The sequence below is a fragment of the Medicago truncatula genome, chromosome 5, assembly GCF_003473485.1.
Source record: "Medicago truncatula cultivar Jemalong A17 chromosome 5, MtrunA17r5.0-ANR, whole genome shotgun sequence".
Classification (NCBI taxonomy): Eukaryota; Viridiplantae; Streptophyta; class Magnoliopsida; order Fabales; family Fabaceae; genus Medicago; species Medicago truncatula.
The window spans coordinates 16429387-16442395 of record NC_053046.1 but is presented as its reverse complement, the minus strand read 5'-3'; the positions used below and the strand labels follow the sequence as shown (position 1 = coordinate 16442395).

At 31.8% G+C, this 13009-nt stretch overlaps 1 protein-coding gene and 1 long non-coding RNA gene across 2 annotated transcripts; both read left to right on the top strand.

The window, feature by feature from the left end:
• The first annotated feature begins 416 nt into the window (after positions 1 to 416).
• Positions 417 to 1042, top strand: LOC11408857 (probable E3 ubiquitin-protein ligase XERICO). Its single transcript, XM_003613490.2, has 2 exons — positions 417 to 755; positions 1031 to 1042. Exons 1-2 carry the CDS (start codon positions 417 to 419, stop codon positions 1040 to 1042), a joined length of 351 nt encoding a protein of 116 aa, XP_003613538.2.
• A 9374-nt stretch (positions 1043 to 10416) lies between these two features.
• LOC25494620 (uncharacterized) lies at positions 10417 to 10837 on the top strand. The gene is made up of 2 exons (XR_003012587.2): positions 10417 to 10576; positions 10673 to 10837. It is a non-coding gene; the product is annotated as an uncharacterized lncRNA (long non-coding RNA).
• Positions 10838 to 13009: the final 2172 nt, after the last annotated feature.

Here is a 13009-nt window from a genome sequence, read left to right as displayed (position 1 = left end):
ATATATTTTTTGCTTGGCCCTATATATATAGAACAAGAACAATATTATCTGAAACAAATTGAACCAAACTCATAAATCAGTATAATATTTTCTTAGTACTTTGCGATAGCTCATCCATGGATCGGTCCTTCTTCAGCCTAAGTGTGAGTCCTGTCCATGGAGCAATCTTATATAATCCACAAGACATTACTTTTTTGACGGGTTGCTTCTTGATTGATTTTAATTTCACTCACGTAATTTTACCTCCAGAACATGATGCGACAAACAATTTGTCCAACTTTACGATTAGAATCAACAAAGTCTTGGCGATTCCTATTGAAATCTTATGTAATTGCATGTATGTTGTACATAACACCATCGTGTACGACATTTTTTCTTTTCTTCCAACTAATATATTACATATGATTCTACCAAATATGGAAGAATGTGCTCGACAAATAGTCGCACGCAACAATGAAGGACGTGACATATTAGAGATGAATATGTCACTTCATGTTGACACAATATCAGAGATGAATATGTCGGACGCAGCAATGGTAGAAGAGGAAGAAGAAGATTATGTAAGTTCAGATGATAATGGCCAACAAGTCCAACAAATTTTGGGTTTGCTGGAAAATTTAGAAAATAATTGTCCTTCTCGTGACTTTGGAGAGCAGTGTTCAATTTGTTTGGAGGAGTTTTGTACTAAGTCGGAACTTGCTTATACAAAATGCTCACATGTCTTTCATAAAGAATGTATTGTTCCATGGATTCAGGTATGCGTCAACAATTCATCTTCTTACTCTTGTCCATTGTGTAGAAGTTACATAATATGAACAATGAAGGAATTACTTGTTTTTTTTTAGGGGATTGTTAATTATGTTGCACTCTTGTTCTTTAGAGTATATAGTCTTCATTTGTGAACTTTTATAATAGAATTGGTTTTTCTTTTTGACAATTATAATAATAGAATTAGTTTTTTTTTTTTTTTGACAAATTATAATAGAATTAGTTGTTTATAGCTTTTCTGTTTTATGTTTATGTTTACTAGCGATGGAGTTGAATTGAAAAATATATTGAAATACATATGTTTAATCTAATATCTTTTTACAAATATAATCTCTGCAATCCATCATTCCATCTATGCTTAGAAATTCTGAAACAATTAGCTTTTTGTTTTATTTTGAGGGGAAAACAATTTGTTCTTTCTCCCAAATATAATAATGTTGCACTCCAATAACTAACAAAAGAATAAAGCTCGTGAATTTTCAATCAAAATTTGTATGTATCCTACAATTGTTTTCTCGAGAACCTCAACAAGATGGGAATTAAAGAAATAGAACAGCAGAACTTCATAGCATTTACCAACGCAAGGGAAATAACAAAATAGGCGAAGAAACGTCCACGAATCTAGTACAAAAGGAGATTTGTGTGGGATTAAGTGAATTAACTGGATTTTTGATCCGTGCTCCGCTCGAGTTTATTGTAAAGGGATTGACATACGAATAATGAAATGCAATATATGATAGGTAACGGTGAAAAAATAACACGTGATAATCCATAGTAGACAAAATAAAACACTTCATAAAATATATGAAATCTGAAAATATTAAAAATGAAAATTCGGTAATCCCATCAGGTACGATGTATTTTTTTTAGATGGAATTTGTTACGTTAAATAATTGCAAATCTAATAAAGCAAATGAGCGCGAAAAAATTAGGTTAAATTGCTGCAGACGTAACAAAATTAATAAATAAGGATAAGTGTAGAAAATATTTTCTTAAAAAAAAAAAGGCAAAAGGATATGAATGAAATTGGTGCGATGAATTTTTTTAGATTAAATTTGTTAGGTTAAATAATTGCAAACCTAATAAGGCAAATGAGCAGGAAAATTAGGTTAAATTGCTGCAGACGTAACAAAATTAATAAATAAGGATAAGTGTAGAAAATATTTTCTTAAAAAAAAAAAGGCAAAAGGATAGGAATGAAATTGGTGCGATGAATTTTTTTAGATGGAAGTTGTTAGGTTAAATATTTGCAAACCTAATAAGGCAAATGAGCGGGAAAAAATTAGGTTAAATTGCTGCAGACGTAACAAACAAAATTAATAAATAAGGATAAGTGTAGAAAATATTTTCTTCAAAAAATAAGGCAAGAGGATAGGAATGAAATTGGTGCGATGCATTTTTTTAGATAGAATTTGTTAGGTTAAATAATTGCAAACCTAATAAAGCAAATGAGCGGGAAAATGTTAGGTTAAATTGTTGTAGACGTAACAAAATTAATAAATAAGAATAAATGTAAACAATATTTTCTTCAAAAAAAAAAAGGCAAGAGGATAGCAATGAAATTGGTGCGATGCATCTTCTTATATATTAAAGTTAACAAGTAAGCCCTAATTTTAACCTAAACCCTATTGCATAATTTTACTGTTTTAACCCTAATGTTCACACCTAATCTCCTATTTTCATGAACAATCATATTGCTCTCACCTAATCTTCTTATATATTAGAGTTAACAAGTAAGCCCTAATTTTAACCTAAACCCTATTGCATAATTTTACTGTTTTAACCCTAATGTTCACACCTAATCTCCTATTTTCATGAACAATCCTAATACTCTCTCCTAATCTTCTTATATATTAAAGTTAACAAGTAAGCCCTAATTTTAACCTAAATCCTATTGCATAATTTTACTGTTTTAACCCTAATGTTCACACCTAATCTCCTATTTTCATGAACAATCTTCTTATATATTAAAGTTAACATGTAAGCCCTAATTTTAACCTAAACCTTATTGCATAATTTTACTGTTTTAACCCTAATGTTCACACCTAATCTCCTATTTTCATGAACAATCCTAATGCTCTCTCCTAATCTTCTTATATATTAAAGTTAACAAGTAAGCCCTAATTTTAACCTAAACCCTATTGCATAATTTTACTGTTTTAACCCTAATGTTCACACCTAATCTCCTATTTTCATGAACAATCCTATTGCTCTCACCTAATCTTCTTATCTTCTTATATATTAAAGTTAACAAGTAAGCCCTAATTTTAACCTAAACCCTATTGCATAATTTTACTGTTTTAACCCTAATGTTCACACCTAATCTCCTATTTTCATGAACAATCCTAATGCTCTCTCCTAATCTTCTTATATATTAAAGTTAACAAGTAAGCCCTAATTTTAACCTAAATCCTATTGCATAATTTTACTGTTTTAACCCTAATGTTCACACCTAATCTCCTATTTTCATGAACAATCTTCTTATATATTAAAGTTAACATGTAAGCCCTAATTTTAACTTAAACCCTATTGCATAATTTTACTGTTTTAACCCTAATCTTCACGCCTAATCTCCTATTTTCATGAACAATCCTAATGCTCTCTCCTAATCTTCTTATATATTAAAGTTAACAAGTAAGCCCTAATTTTAACCTAAACCCTATTGCATAATTTTACTGTTTTAACCCTAATGTTCACACCTAATCTCCTATTTTCATGAACAATCCTATTGCTCTCACCTAATCTTCTTATATATTAAAGGTAACCCGTAAGCCCTAATTTTAACCTAAATCCTATTGCATAATTTTACCGTTTTAACCCTAATGCTCACACCTAATCTTATATTTTCATGAACAACCCTAATGCTCACACCTAATCTCATATTTTCATGAGCCCTAATTTTAACCTAAACCCTGGTGCATAATTTTACCGTTTTAACCCTAATGCTCACACCTAATCTTATATTTTCATGAACAACCCTAATGCTCACACCTAATCTCATATTTTCATGAGCCCTAATTTTAACCTAAACCCTGTTGCATAATTTTACCGTTTTAACCCTAATGCTCACATCTAATCTTCTATTTTCATGAACAACGCTAATGATCACACCTAATCTCCTATTTTCATGAACAAAATAAATCGGCATCGCTTTATTTCCCCTATTTCTTCAAAACAAATCGCCCTATTTCTTCAACAAAACAAATCGCCCTATTGGAATAAAAGGGTTTTGAAAGATTATAGCAACATTTTTTTTGTTAATATTACACTTTTCATCCAAATTAGAACTGAACTCTCTTTGTTAAATATTTAACACAAAATGCACCTGAATTTTGCAATCTATATAAACAGGTGGAAGAAACATTTCAACAAACAGTTAAAGGGTATCATTTACGGTAAAGGCCAAATATTCGATAAAAGGAAAATTATTTAAATAAAACATTTTACATGTTGAGGTTAAGAATGAACTATTTTTAGGTACATAATATAACATTAACATATAATTTTTACAAAAGAATGAAGTAACATTTTTTCAAAAAAAAAGAAGAAGAATATGAAGTAACATACCAATAATATAATATTGACATATAATTTTAACAAAAGAACGAAGTAACACACGATTGATAAAAATTAATATTTTTTTGGTGAATAAGCGTGGTGTCTGAGGTTCGAATTCCAACATCTGCATATATTTGGGACCACATATTTCATTCTCTTTGATATGCATTGAGATTTGTTTTTGTCTACTATATCTACAATGTATATGACCCGTGCGGCAGCACGGGTGGAAAGTCTAGTTTTTTTTAAATGGAATTTGTTAGGTTAAATAATTGCAAACCTAATAAAGCAAATGAGTGAAAAAAAATTAGGTTAAATTGATGCAGACGTAACAAAATTTAATAAATAAGGATAAGAGCCATTTGATGGAATGAAATCAAGGGTTAGGGTTAGGGTTAGTATAGATAGTATAAATATAAAAAAGAAAATAAATACAACAGTTGCTCCCTTATTATTTTCAATATGACTCGGTGCGTGGAATTTAAATTATTGGCTAGTATATGTTATGTATTTATACAGAAACATTCTTGTATCTTTGACCGGAAAAGTACCTATATGGGTAGTCTTCTCTCTTTCTTTTTTTTTTTTTTTTGGTACAATAGTCTTCACTTTTTTAATTACGAATTTAGTGACTATCACAAATACAATCTTGCCCATTTAATTATTTGACACATCATCAAAATTATATTTTTTGTATCTTTGGTTTCAATCTCCCATATTATTTCTCTCTTTAAAAAATGCAAATTAAAACAAACTAAAACAAATTCAGTCAATTAAAACAAACTTACTCCCAATCAAAACCAATTCTCCTATAATAAACTCACTTTTTTAGAGGTGAGGAAAATACACAAGAAGAGGGTTGAATTGTGTATGCTTTTTGTGATTTTGTTTTTCTTTGTGTTAACAACTTGATTAGAATATGAGGTACATATGTTCTGATGCAAAGTATGAATACAATGGATAAGTTACAGAACACAAAGATAAAGAGACAGAGAAAGCATATACAAAATAATTTTATACTGATTCCTCCTACAATCCATAGGTAGTCTAGTCCCCTTGCACTTCTAAGAGATTTCACTATAAATATCACACATGATTACAAATTGCTCAAAGACTTCTATGCTCTAAGACTCTACCTAAAGACTTTTTCTCAAGGACAACTTCAAAAGACTTCCCTCTGCTTAAGTACAACTGCTTAAGACTTTCCCTTTCTCAATCACAATTGATTGAAACTCCTAGGTGCTCAAGGTTTCACCAAAAGACTTATATGTTCAAGCACGCAAGCGAGAGATTTTCTTAAATGTTTGCCCCAACTACAAACAACTTAATTTGTTCTTACACTGGATTTAACAATGGTAATGTAAACTGAACAAATGAACAAACTCCTTAGGATTTCAAAGATATAAACCGAAAAAAGTGCAAGGATCAATGCCAAATTTTTTACAAAGTGCAGGTAGCCAAACAGAAAAAAAGCCAAAAATTGGTGAAAGTGCAGGGACCAATGACATATTAAACCCTACCAAATATGATTAGCTCATACTCGTGCTTCATATCTTGTTCAGTATCTGACTATCATAAGAAAATTTGGGTAGAAGTATTTTTTAGATCTGTAGAAATAAGTTATTGTTAAAAGAAACTGTTTTTAATAGAACGTTCAAAGAAAAGTTTCTCCTTCTACAGACCTTGAACTTGTCATAAGGATAGCTACACAGATTCTCATATAAATAGTCTAAGCTTAGCTAGATATTTACAGATCCATATATGAAAAAACTATGTACAAGAGAAGTAATTGCCTCATTATCAAAATCTGACTCAAACTCAGCATCTGATGCAGTTGTGGCTATCACACCTATGTTTCCTTATTCTTTATCATATTCTTTCTTTTCATCAAGTTTATCCCATGTGATCATGAGACTTTTCTTCGACTTGCCCTGGTAGTTTTCCTCCTTTGAGCTCCTTTGCTTGTGCCTCGGTAATTCCATACATTCAGCAATGGAATGCCCAACCTTCATTTTATCTAGCAACCATTGCCACGAGATATGTTTAATCTTATCCAACACATATTTGACATTTGAAGTAATCCTATAGAAAATGAGATCATACTGAGCCCTAATAGACCACAATGTTGTGTGTCAAATTAGTAGCAACCCCTTGACTTTCTTCTTATACCATAGGTAGAAACAAGGACTTTCTAGAAAAACTAAAGGTTCACAGGAAAAACCAAGTACATACCTAATCAATGGAAAACCATGGGAAAGGAGAAATTATGATTAATAACAATAGAACTAATTGTTATTTTACAAATGTCACAAGTGATATTTCAACAATGTCTTGAGATTGCAAAATCAATCTCTTATAATATTTATACACAAACTTATGTTTTAATAAGCATTAAACATAAAGTTGATCATCAAAAAGTTAAATTGTATACCTTAAAAATTCAAAATTATTATCTACATATTTTGATTAACTTGAAATGTGATAGTATCTCATACTGAGGTGGAGGAGAGGGTGAGAAACAATATAATTTTATTTAAAAATCAAAAATATTTTTGTACTTTCCTTTATAAAAAAAAATTAAATTTCTTTTGTAGGATGGGTCATGGCTGATGCACACTTTCGTGTTTAATTTGATTAGCGTAGTTGCACAATGACAAGTGTACCAGTCGTTTTCATCAAGTAATAAAGTTCGTAAGTAGAGTATTGTATCCACAGGGTTTGTCCTTTCGTCCGAACAATTATTGTTACTTAGTTTTGTAAGTTTGACAGTTTAAAAGTAGTTGCAATTTTTATCTGTTTGCAACAGAGCGAATTTACCTGTTTTTTGTTATAGAAAAGTAAGCAGCGGTTAGGATTCTTTGAATCCCCTCTATATATTTAATGTTGGATAATACGTAATATAAGTGTCGCGTTTATTTATCTCTTGGTGACTGTAGAAGTGATAAGGTCGGTGGGAGTTTTCTAAATAGGTAGGGCACCACCTGACCCAATGGGTTTTAGCCACTGGGTACCTAATTTTGCATTTACCTTTGATGGCTAACTACACCTGCTGATCACACGGTTATCCTTACGGTTAGGATTCTTCGAATCCCCTCTATATATTTATTGTTGGATAATACGTAATATAAATGTCGCGTTTATTTATCTCTTGGTGACTATAGAAGTGATAAGGTCGTTGGGAGTTTCCTAAATAGGTAGGGCACCACCCCACCCAATGGGTTTTAGCCACTGGGTACCTAATTTTGCATTTACCTTTGATGGCTAACTGCACCTGCTGATCGCACGGTTATCCTTACATGCGGGGTCTAATTGCTAATTCAAAGGTAATTGTAACATAGACTTAAATTGGCTTTCCAGTATTTCCCAAGGCAATGAAGGCCAAGGTTCCCTTAGGTCTGCCTATCTATGAATCTTAGGACACTCATAACACACTCTATTTACGCTTAATTAGTTAGTAGTTCTACAAACAGGCAGACCTAATCTATGTCTACCTTACTAAGGGTTTCAAGAGAATGGTCTTACTAGGTTATAGCTTTAAGTCGGACAACTAGGTTCTTGTTTCACTATATACTAACCAGTTAATTCCTAGCTTCGGTGATGCACGAACCAATGGGTTCTAGCCACTGGGTACCTACGTCTAAGGTCAACATTTCCTATGGTATCTTTGGCTAATTAATAACTACTTACTTCCTCGACATATAGTTGACGGTAAAAGGATATAAATATTAAGATATAAGCATCTAGTTAGTGAAAACAATATTAGGTCCTGTCACAACCTAAGTATCTAATCTAGGGTTGCACCTCTAACACAAATAAAGACTATAATCTAATAAAACTCTATAGTAGACAAAAGCATAAATAAAATAAATAAACAACAAATTAAATTAAATAAATATCCAACAAAAATATACAGAGGATCATCTTAGAACGCTAACCTAAAAAGATTTAGTTACACGTGGTAACTAAAAACAAATTACTAAAGATAAAAACATACCCTAGAAAATCAAGGAGAAGGTAGAAACTCTCCCGAAGCTCCAAAGTTTCCTTCCTCTTGAACTGCTCCAGTTCTGATCGAGAAGTTCTGAATGAGGAAGGCTGATATTTGTAGTGAGAGTTTCTACCTGGGTTTAGGCTAATAGTGTGGGCTTTACCCATTTCAGAAGTATAGGAAAAGACAGTTGCACCCCGACTTTTTGCGTGCACGCGGCGCATACTGCAAATTTTTTTGCATGCCCTGGGCGCATGGAATGAATTTTCATGCCCTAGGCGCATTCTGTCTCTCTTCCGGGCCCAATCTCCAATTTTCTGTCGTTTTTAGGTCTTCGACTTTAAATAACTTGCCTCGGTACTTTGGGAACAAAATTCCTCCCACCTGTAAGTCTTTTGAGGCCTCTTGAATCTTCACAATTCTTCGGTTGTTCTTGATTTTCCGATTTGCATGATTTCTTCATGAATTACTTCAAAACCCCCCTCCAAATTGCTATGTTTCGGGAAAACTAGAATTACAGATTCAAATATAGAAAACATTGCAAAAGTCCCAAAATCATAGGCAATCGTTCTAATACTCCTCCATTTTGCTGCTATTTCCTACTAAAAAATTAAATACCGAAAAACTTGCTAAGAATAACGTAAGATGACCTCTCATCAGTGGCACACTGAACCCTAAAGGGGCTCTGCCTCTGACTAAACTAACACCTCTTAAAAGAAACAAAAGATTATTGCTTTTGACAAAACAAAGCATTATGTTTACACTTATTAAGTTTTACACAACCCATAATGACACACATTCAAAGTGCAAATAGGTAGGATAAACTGTAACATCTTTTCATCTTTATGGAAACTTACTAGCATTGGATTTTGTTTACGTGATGAAGACGATACTTATGTGCTTCCTCAAACTATGAACTTCCATACAAAGTATTATGTTGACGTGGGTGAAGCTCTTGGTTTCTTAATGCACTACAAGGGTTAGCAGGTCGCAGTTTGATAGTATGGATTTTGAGGAAGATTCGAAGAACAGCTGGTGCTTTCAATTCTAATCGTCATGATGTATCAAAGTATGGTCACGTCATTACCAACGTCAAAATATCTTCTCCTTTTATTTTAGGTTTAATTGCACTTTTGGACCCCTAACTAATTTAAATACAAAACAGCCCCCTATGTTTTGATTCTTTGACAGTTTTGGACCCCCAAGGCAAAAAAAAAAAAAAAAAAATTGACATGTGGCACCTCACTTAGGGTGCCACGTCAGCGTTGACCGAGTCAGCAATGGACCGGGGGTCCAAAACTGCCAAAGAATCAAAACATAGGGGGCTGTTTTGTATTTAAATTAGTTAGGGGTCCATAACCGCAACTTTTGGAAAGATAGGGGTCCAAAAGTGCAATTAAGCCTTTATTTTACAAACTCTAAGATGAAGTTTAATCGGTGACAAGCAAATGTGGTTGCAATTGTTCTTGCAGACGAAACCACTTTGTCAACTAATTTCCCACAATTTACTTTGATGTATTTGATTGTATTAACATTTTTATTATCAAAGAAATACTATAAACATCTTTCTCTAAAAAAAAAAAAGTGCACTTCATGGTTTGAGGAGGGATACACTCATAACATTGAAAATTAATGTCAAAAGTAATTAGGCAAAATGATTTGATGTGTAATAACTTTAAAAAAAATGTTACTCAAAAGAGATGAAAGATTGTTCATTAAATAAAAGAATCTATATTTAGAGAGAAAAACTGAGATAGAACAAACACAGAAGAAAATGTTGAAGTCCTACAACAAGCTAACTCACACCACCAATGAAACTGCAGCATGCCCCTTACTATTATTATACATTTAGGATTATTATTATTTTTTTATGGAACATTTGGGATTATTTTTTGTCCATCATGAAACCCTAACATATAAATAAAAATAATCATGAATGGTTGATGAAAAAAAGAATGACCTCTCATGACCACCGATAATTTGTTGTGTGTTGCTTACAAAGGTTATATGATCATTTATGTAAGCTACAAGACAGACATATACATCGAAGAACTTAACAGACATTTCCTAAGATTATTTTTTTTTAAACAATTTTTTTTTGCAACTCCAAAAGTGCAAAACATTTAACATTATAAAATGATCAAATAATTTCATTTTTATTATATGCAAGGAGAATAAACATGACTAAATTTCTCAAATTGATTTATGCTACGATTTACCTTCTTTTCTTGTTTCTTGTTGCAACTCACTGCACTGCCAAGGGTAAGCTCATTTTTTCCTTTCTAAATTTTAACTTTTTACTTTTATTACAACATTTCTTCTCTTTTGAATAACATTATTTTAATCTTGATTTTCCAGTTTTAAAGTGTACTCCTCCTGAAGTCGTGAAGTGCACTTGTCTATGTGGGAAGCGAACACTTTATTAGATGAAAAAAATAATGCCTTGTTTTATCAAATATAATTGTAACCTTTGTTTTCTTATGTATCAATAAAAAATATAATTGTTTGAGTTCTTCCAACTAATGACAAAGATTGAACCCTAAATCAAATCTACAATCTTTTTCTCGCATAAATAAAGTCATGTTTCCGTTCCTTTAACACCTTTTTAAGAGTGTTGCAGCGATCGGGAGGTATCTGAGCAACAAAGAAAGGGTGATGCAAAATCATTTGTGAGCAAGTGGATGAGTCACAATGTAATAAAATAAACCACAAAGTTGATCATCAAAAAATTAAATTACATAACTTAAATATTCAAAATAATTATATATCTATTTCGAGTTTGATAATAATGCATACTGATATGGAGAAGTGGATGAGTCACAATGTAATTTTATTTAAAAGTCAAAGATATTTTCATAATTTAACCTATAATTTTTATTTTTTTTATAATTTAACTTACAAATGGTATGAGTTCGTCTTGTGTAGAAATTTGGTTATTAACAATATTTGCTCCAAGTTACGCTTTAAAGATAGTCTTGCCTATTTAGAAGTATTTTGATATAATCATATGTTTTACCTCTTAATTATGTTTTGTTGGTCAAGTAATTTAATGGCTGAAGGTTACACATATTTTTTTTTTGAAGAAATCAGTCATACATATTAAATGTGGAAAAGTCTCGGTTCTGACATAAAATTGTCCTTATAACTACCAATTAAGTTGTGTCTACGTAAATACTTGTGTTAATTATTTATATCCTTGGACATGGCTTTCTTATTGCCTTTTATTTCTTTCACCTGGTATTTTTTATGTCTCACTCCCTCTTATGTTAAAAGCTGAATGACGAAACTTATGGAGAGAATGATACTAGAAGAAATGATGGTTTTAATTCATATAACATATTTTGTCCAAATATTTGTATACAAAGTCTCACAAGATAGACAAGTTTGTTAGCGGTTTATATCAAATTCTCATTGCTTGTTCCTTTTAAGGGTAATTTGTTTTACAAACTACTTATATTTTGTTGGGGAATGTCAATGAATGCTTCCGGACACTCTTTAAGGACCACAAGCAGTAAATATTTATGAAAAAAAATGTGTAATCAATGCATTACCAATCGAAACATTTACATTTTTTAAAAAATAATTGCTAATTTTAAAATGTTTACAGAATGTTCGGGGTACTCGTTAACAATTTTTTTTAATACTTTATTTATGTGGTTTTGGGTAGAGAAGACATTGTTCTTGCTCCTAGATAGAGATATACCTTACATGCAACGGGTGTGCATTTTTTTTTTTAAATCAGCAAATTAGAAGAGTACAAGTAATACTCAACAAATATACAACCATGAACAATTTTTTTTTGGGGAAAGTTCAATATAAGAAGGATTTTACGATCATTTGCACGGTAGTAAGTATATATTGTGTTGGTTTATTAAAGAATTACATCGAACTACAGAGCCGTATTTTTATTTGATTTGTTTTTAATTACATTGTGTTACAATTAATTAAATTAATCTGTGGTATATTAATCAAAACAATACATTTTACAGGCCATTTGGTTTGCTACTGTTTAGGAAATTTAGAAAGAAAGAAACAACAGGGTCTTGAATGAGAAAAATTGCTCGATCAACAAATGGTTGACAAGATTAAGTCGGCAACTTTTATGTGGTTGAAGGGGAAATATATCAATCTTCCCCTCAATTACCATGGTTAGTGGCTTAGTCCGTTCACCACTCTAGACATTGGTTAATTGTTAGTTTCTTTTTTGTTTTTACTTTCGCTTTGGCGGAGTGGCTTTGCCTTGTAAATATATAATGTGTAAATGTTTGAATTTTGGTGTTTCTTCCTTAGCACACCTTGTGCAGGGAAGACCTTTTTGAAATGGTAATACAATTTCGTTTTAGCTTTTTCAAAAAAAAAAAAACTAGCCTAAATATGTTTTTCTTGGTACCCGATATTTGTACACCTTTAATCGAACACATCTATTTGACCACCCTTTAAAAATCAAATAATAATAATAATAATAAAATAAACACAAAAAAGCATGTCTCCCTCCCTCCTCTGCCTTCTCTATATCTATTTGCCTTCATCCCCTCCTCTCCCCCACCACTCCTCTCCTTCGGCCTCTACGCTCATTTCTCTTCCGCCTTATTTGTTTATCCCTGATCTTCTCTTGTTGCTTCCTCACCGTCTTTGTCTTCATTGGCTTCAATATCGTGGATCTTGTTGTCGGCCTTGACAACGTCGATCTGACCT

Bases quoted from the DNA above. Each gene is read 5' to 3' on its own strand.
- LOC11408857 (XM_003613490.2), top strand. From the start codon at position 417: ATGGAAGAATGTGCTCGACAAATAGTCGCACGCAACAATGAAGGACGT.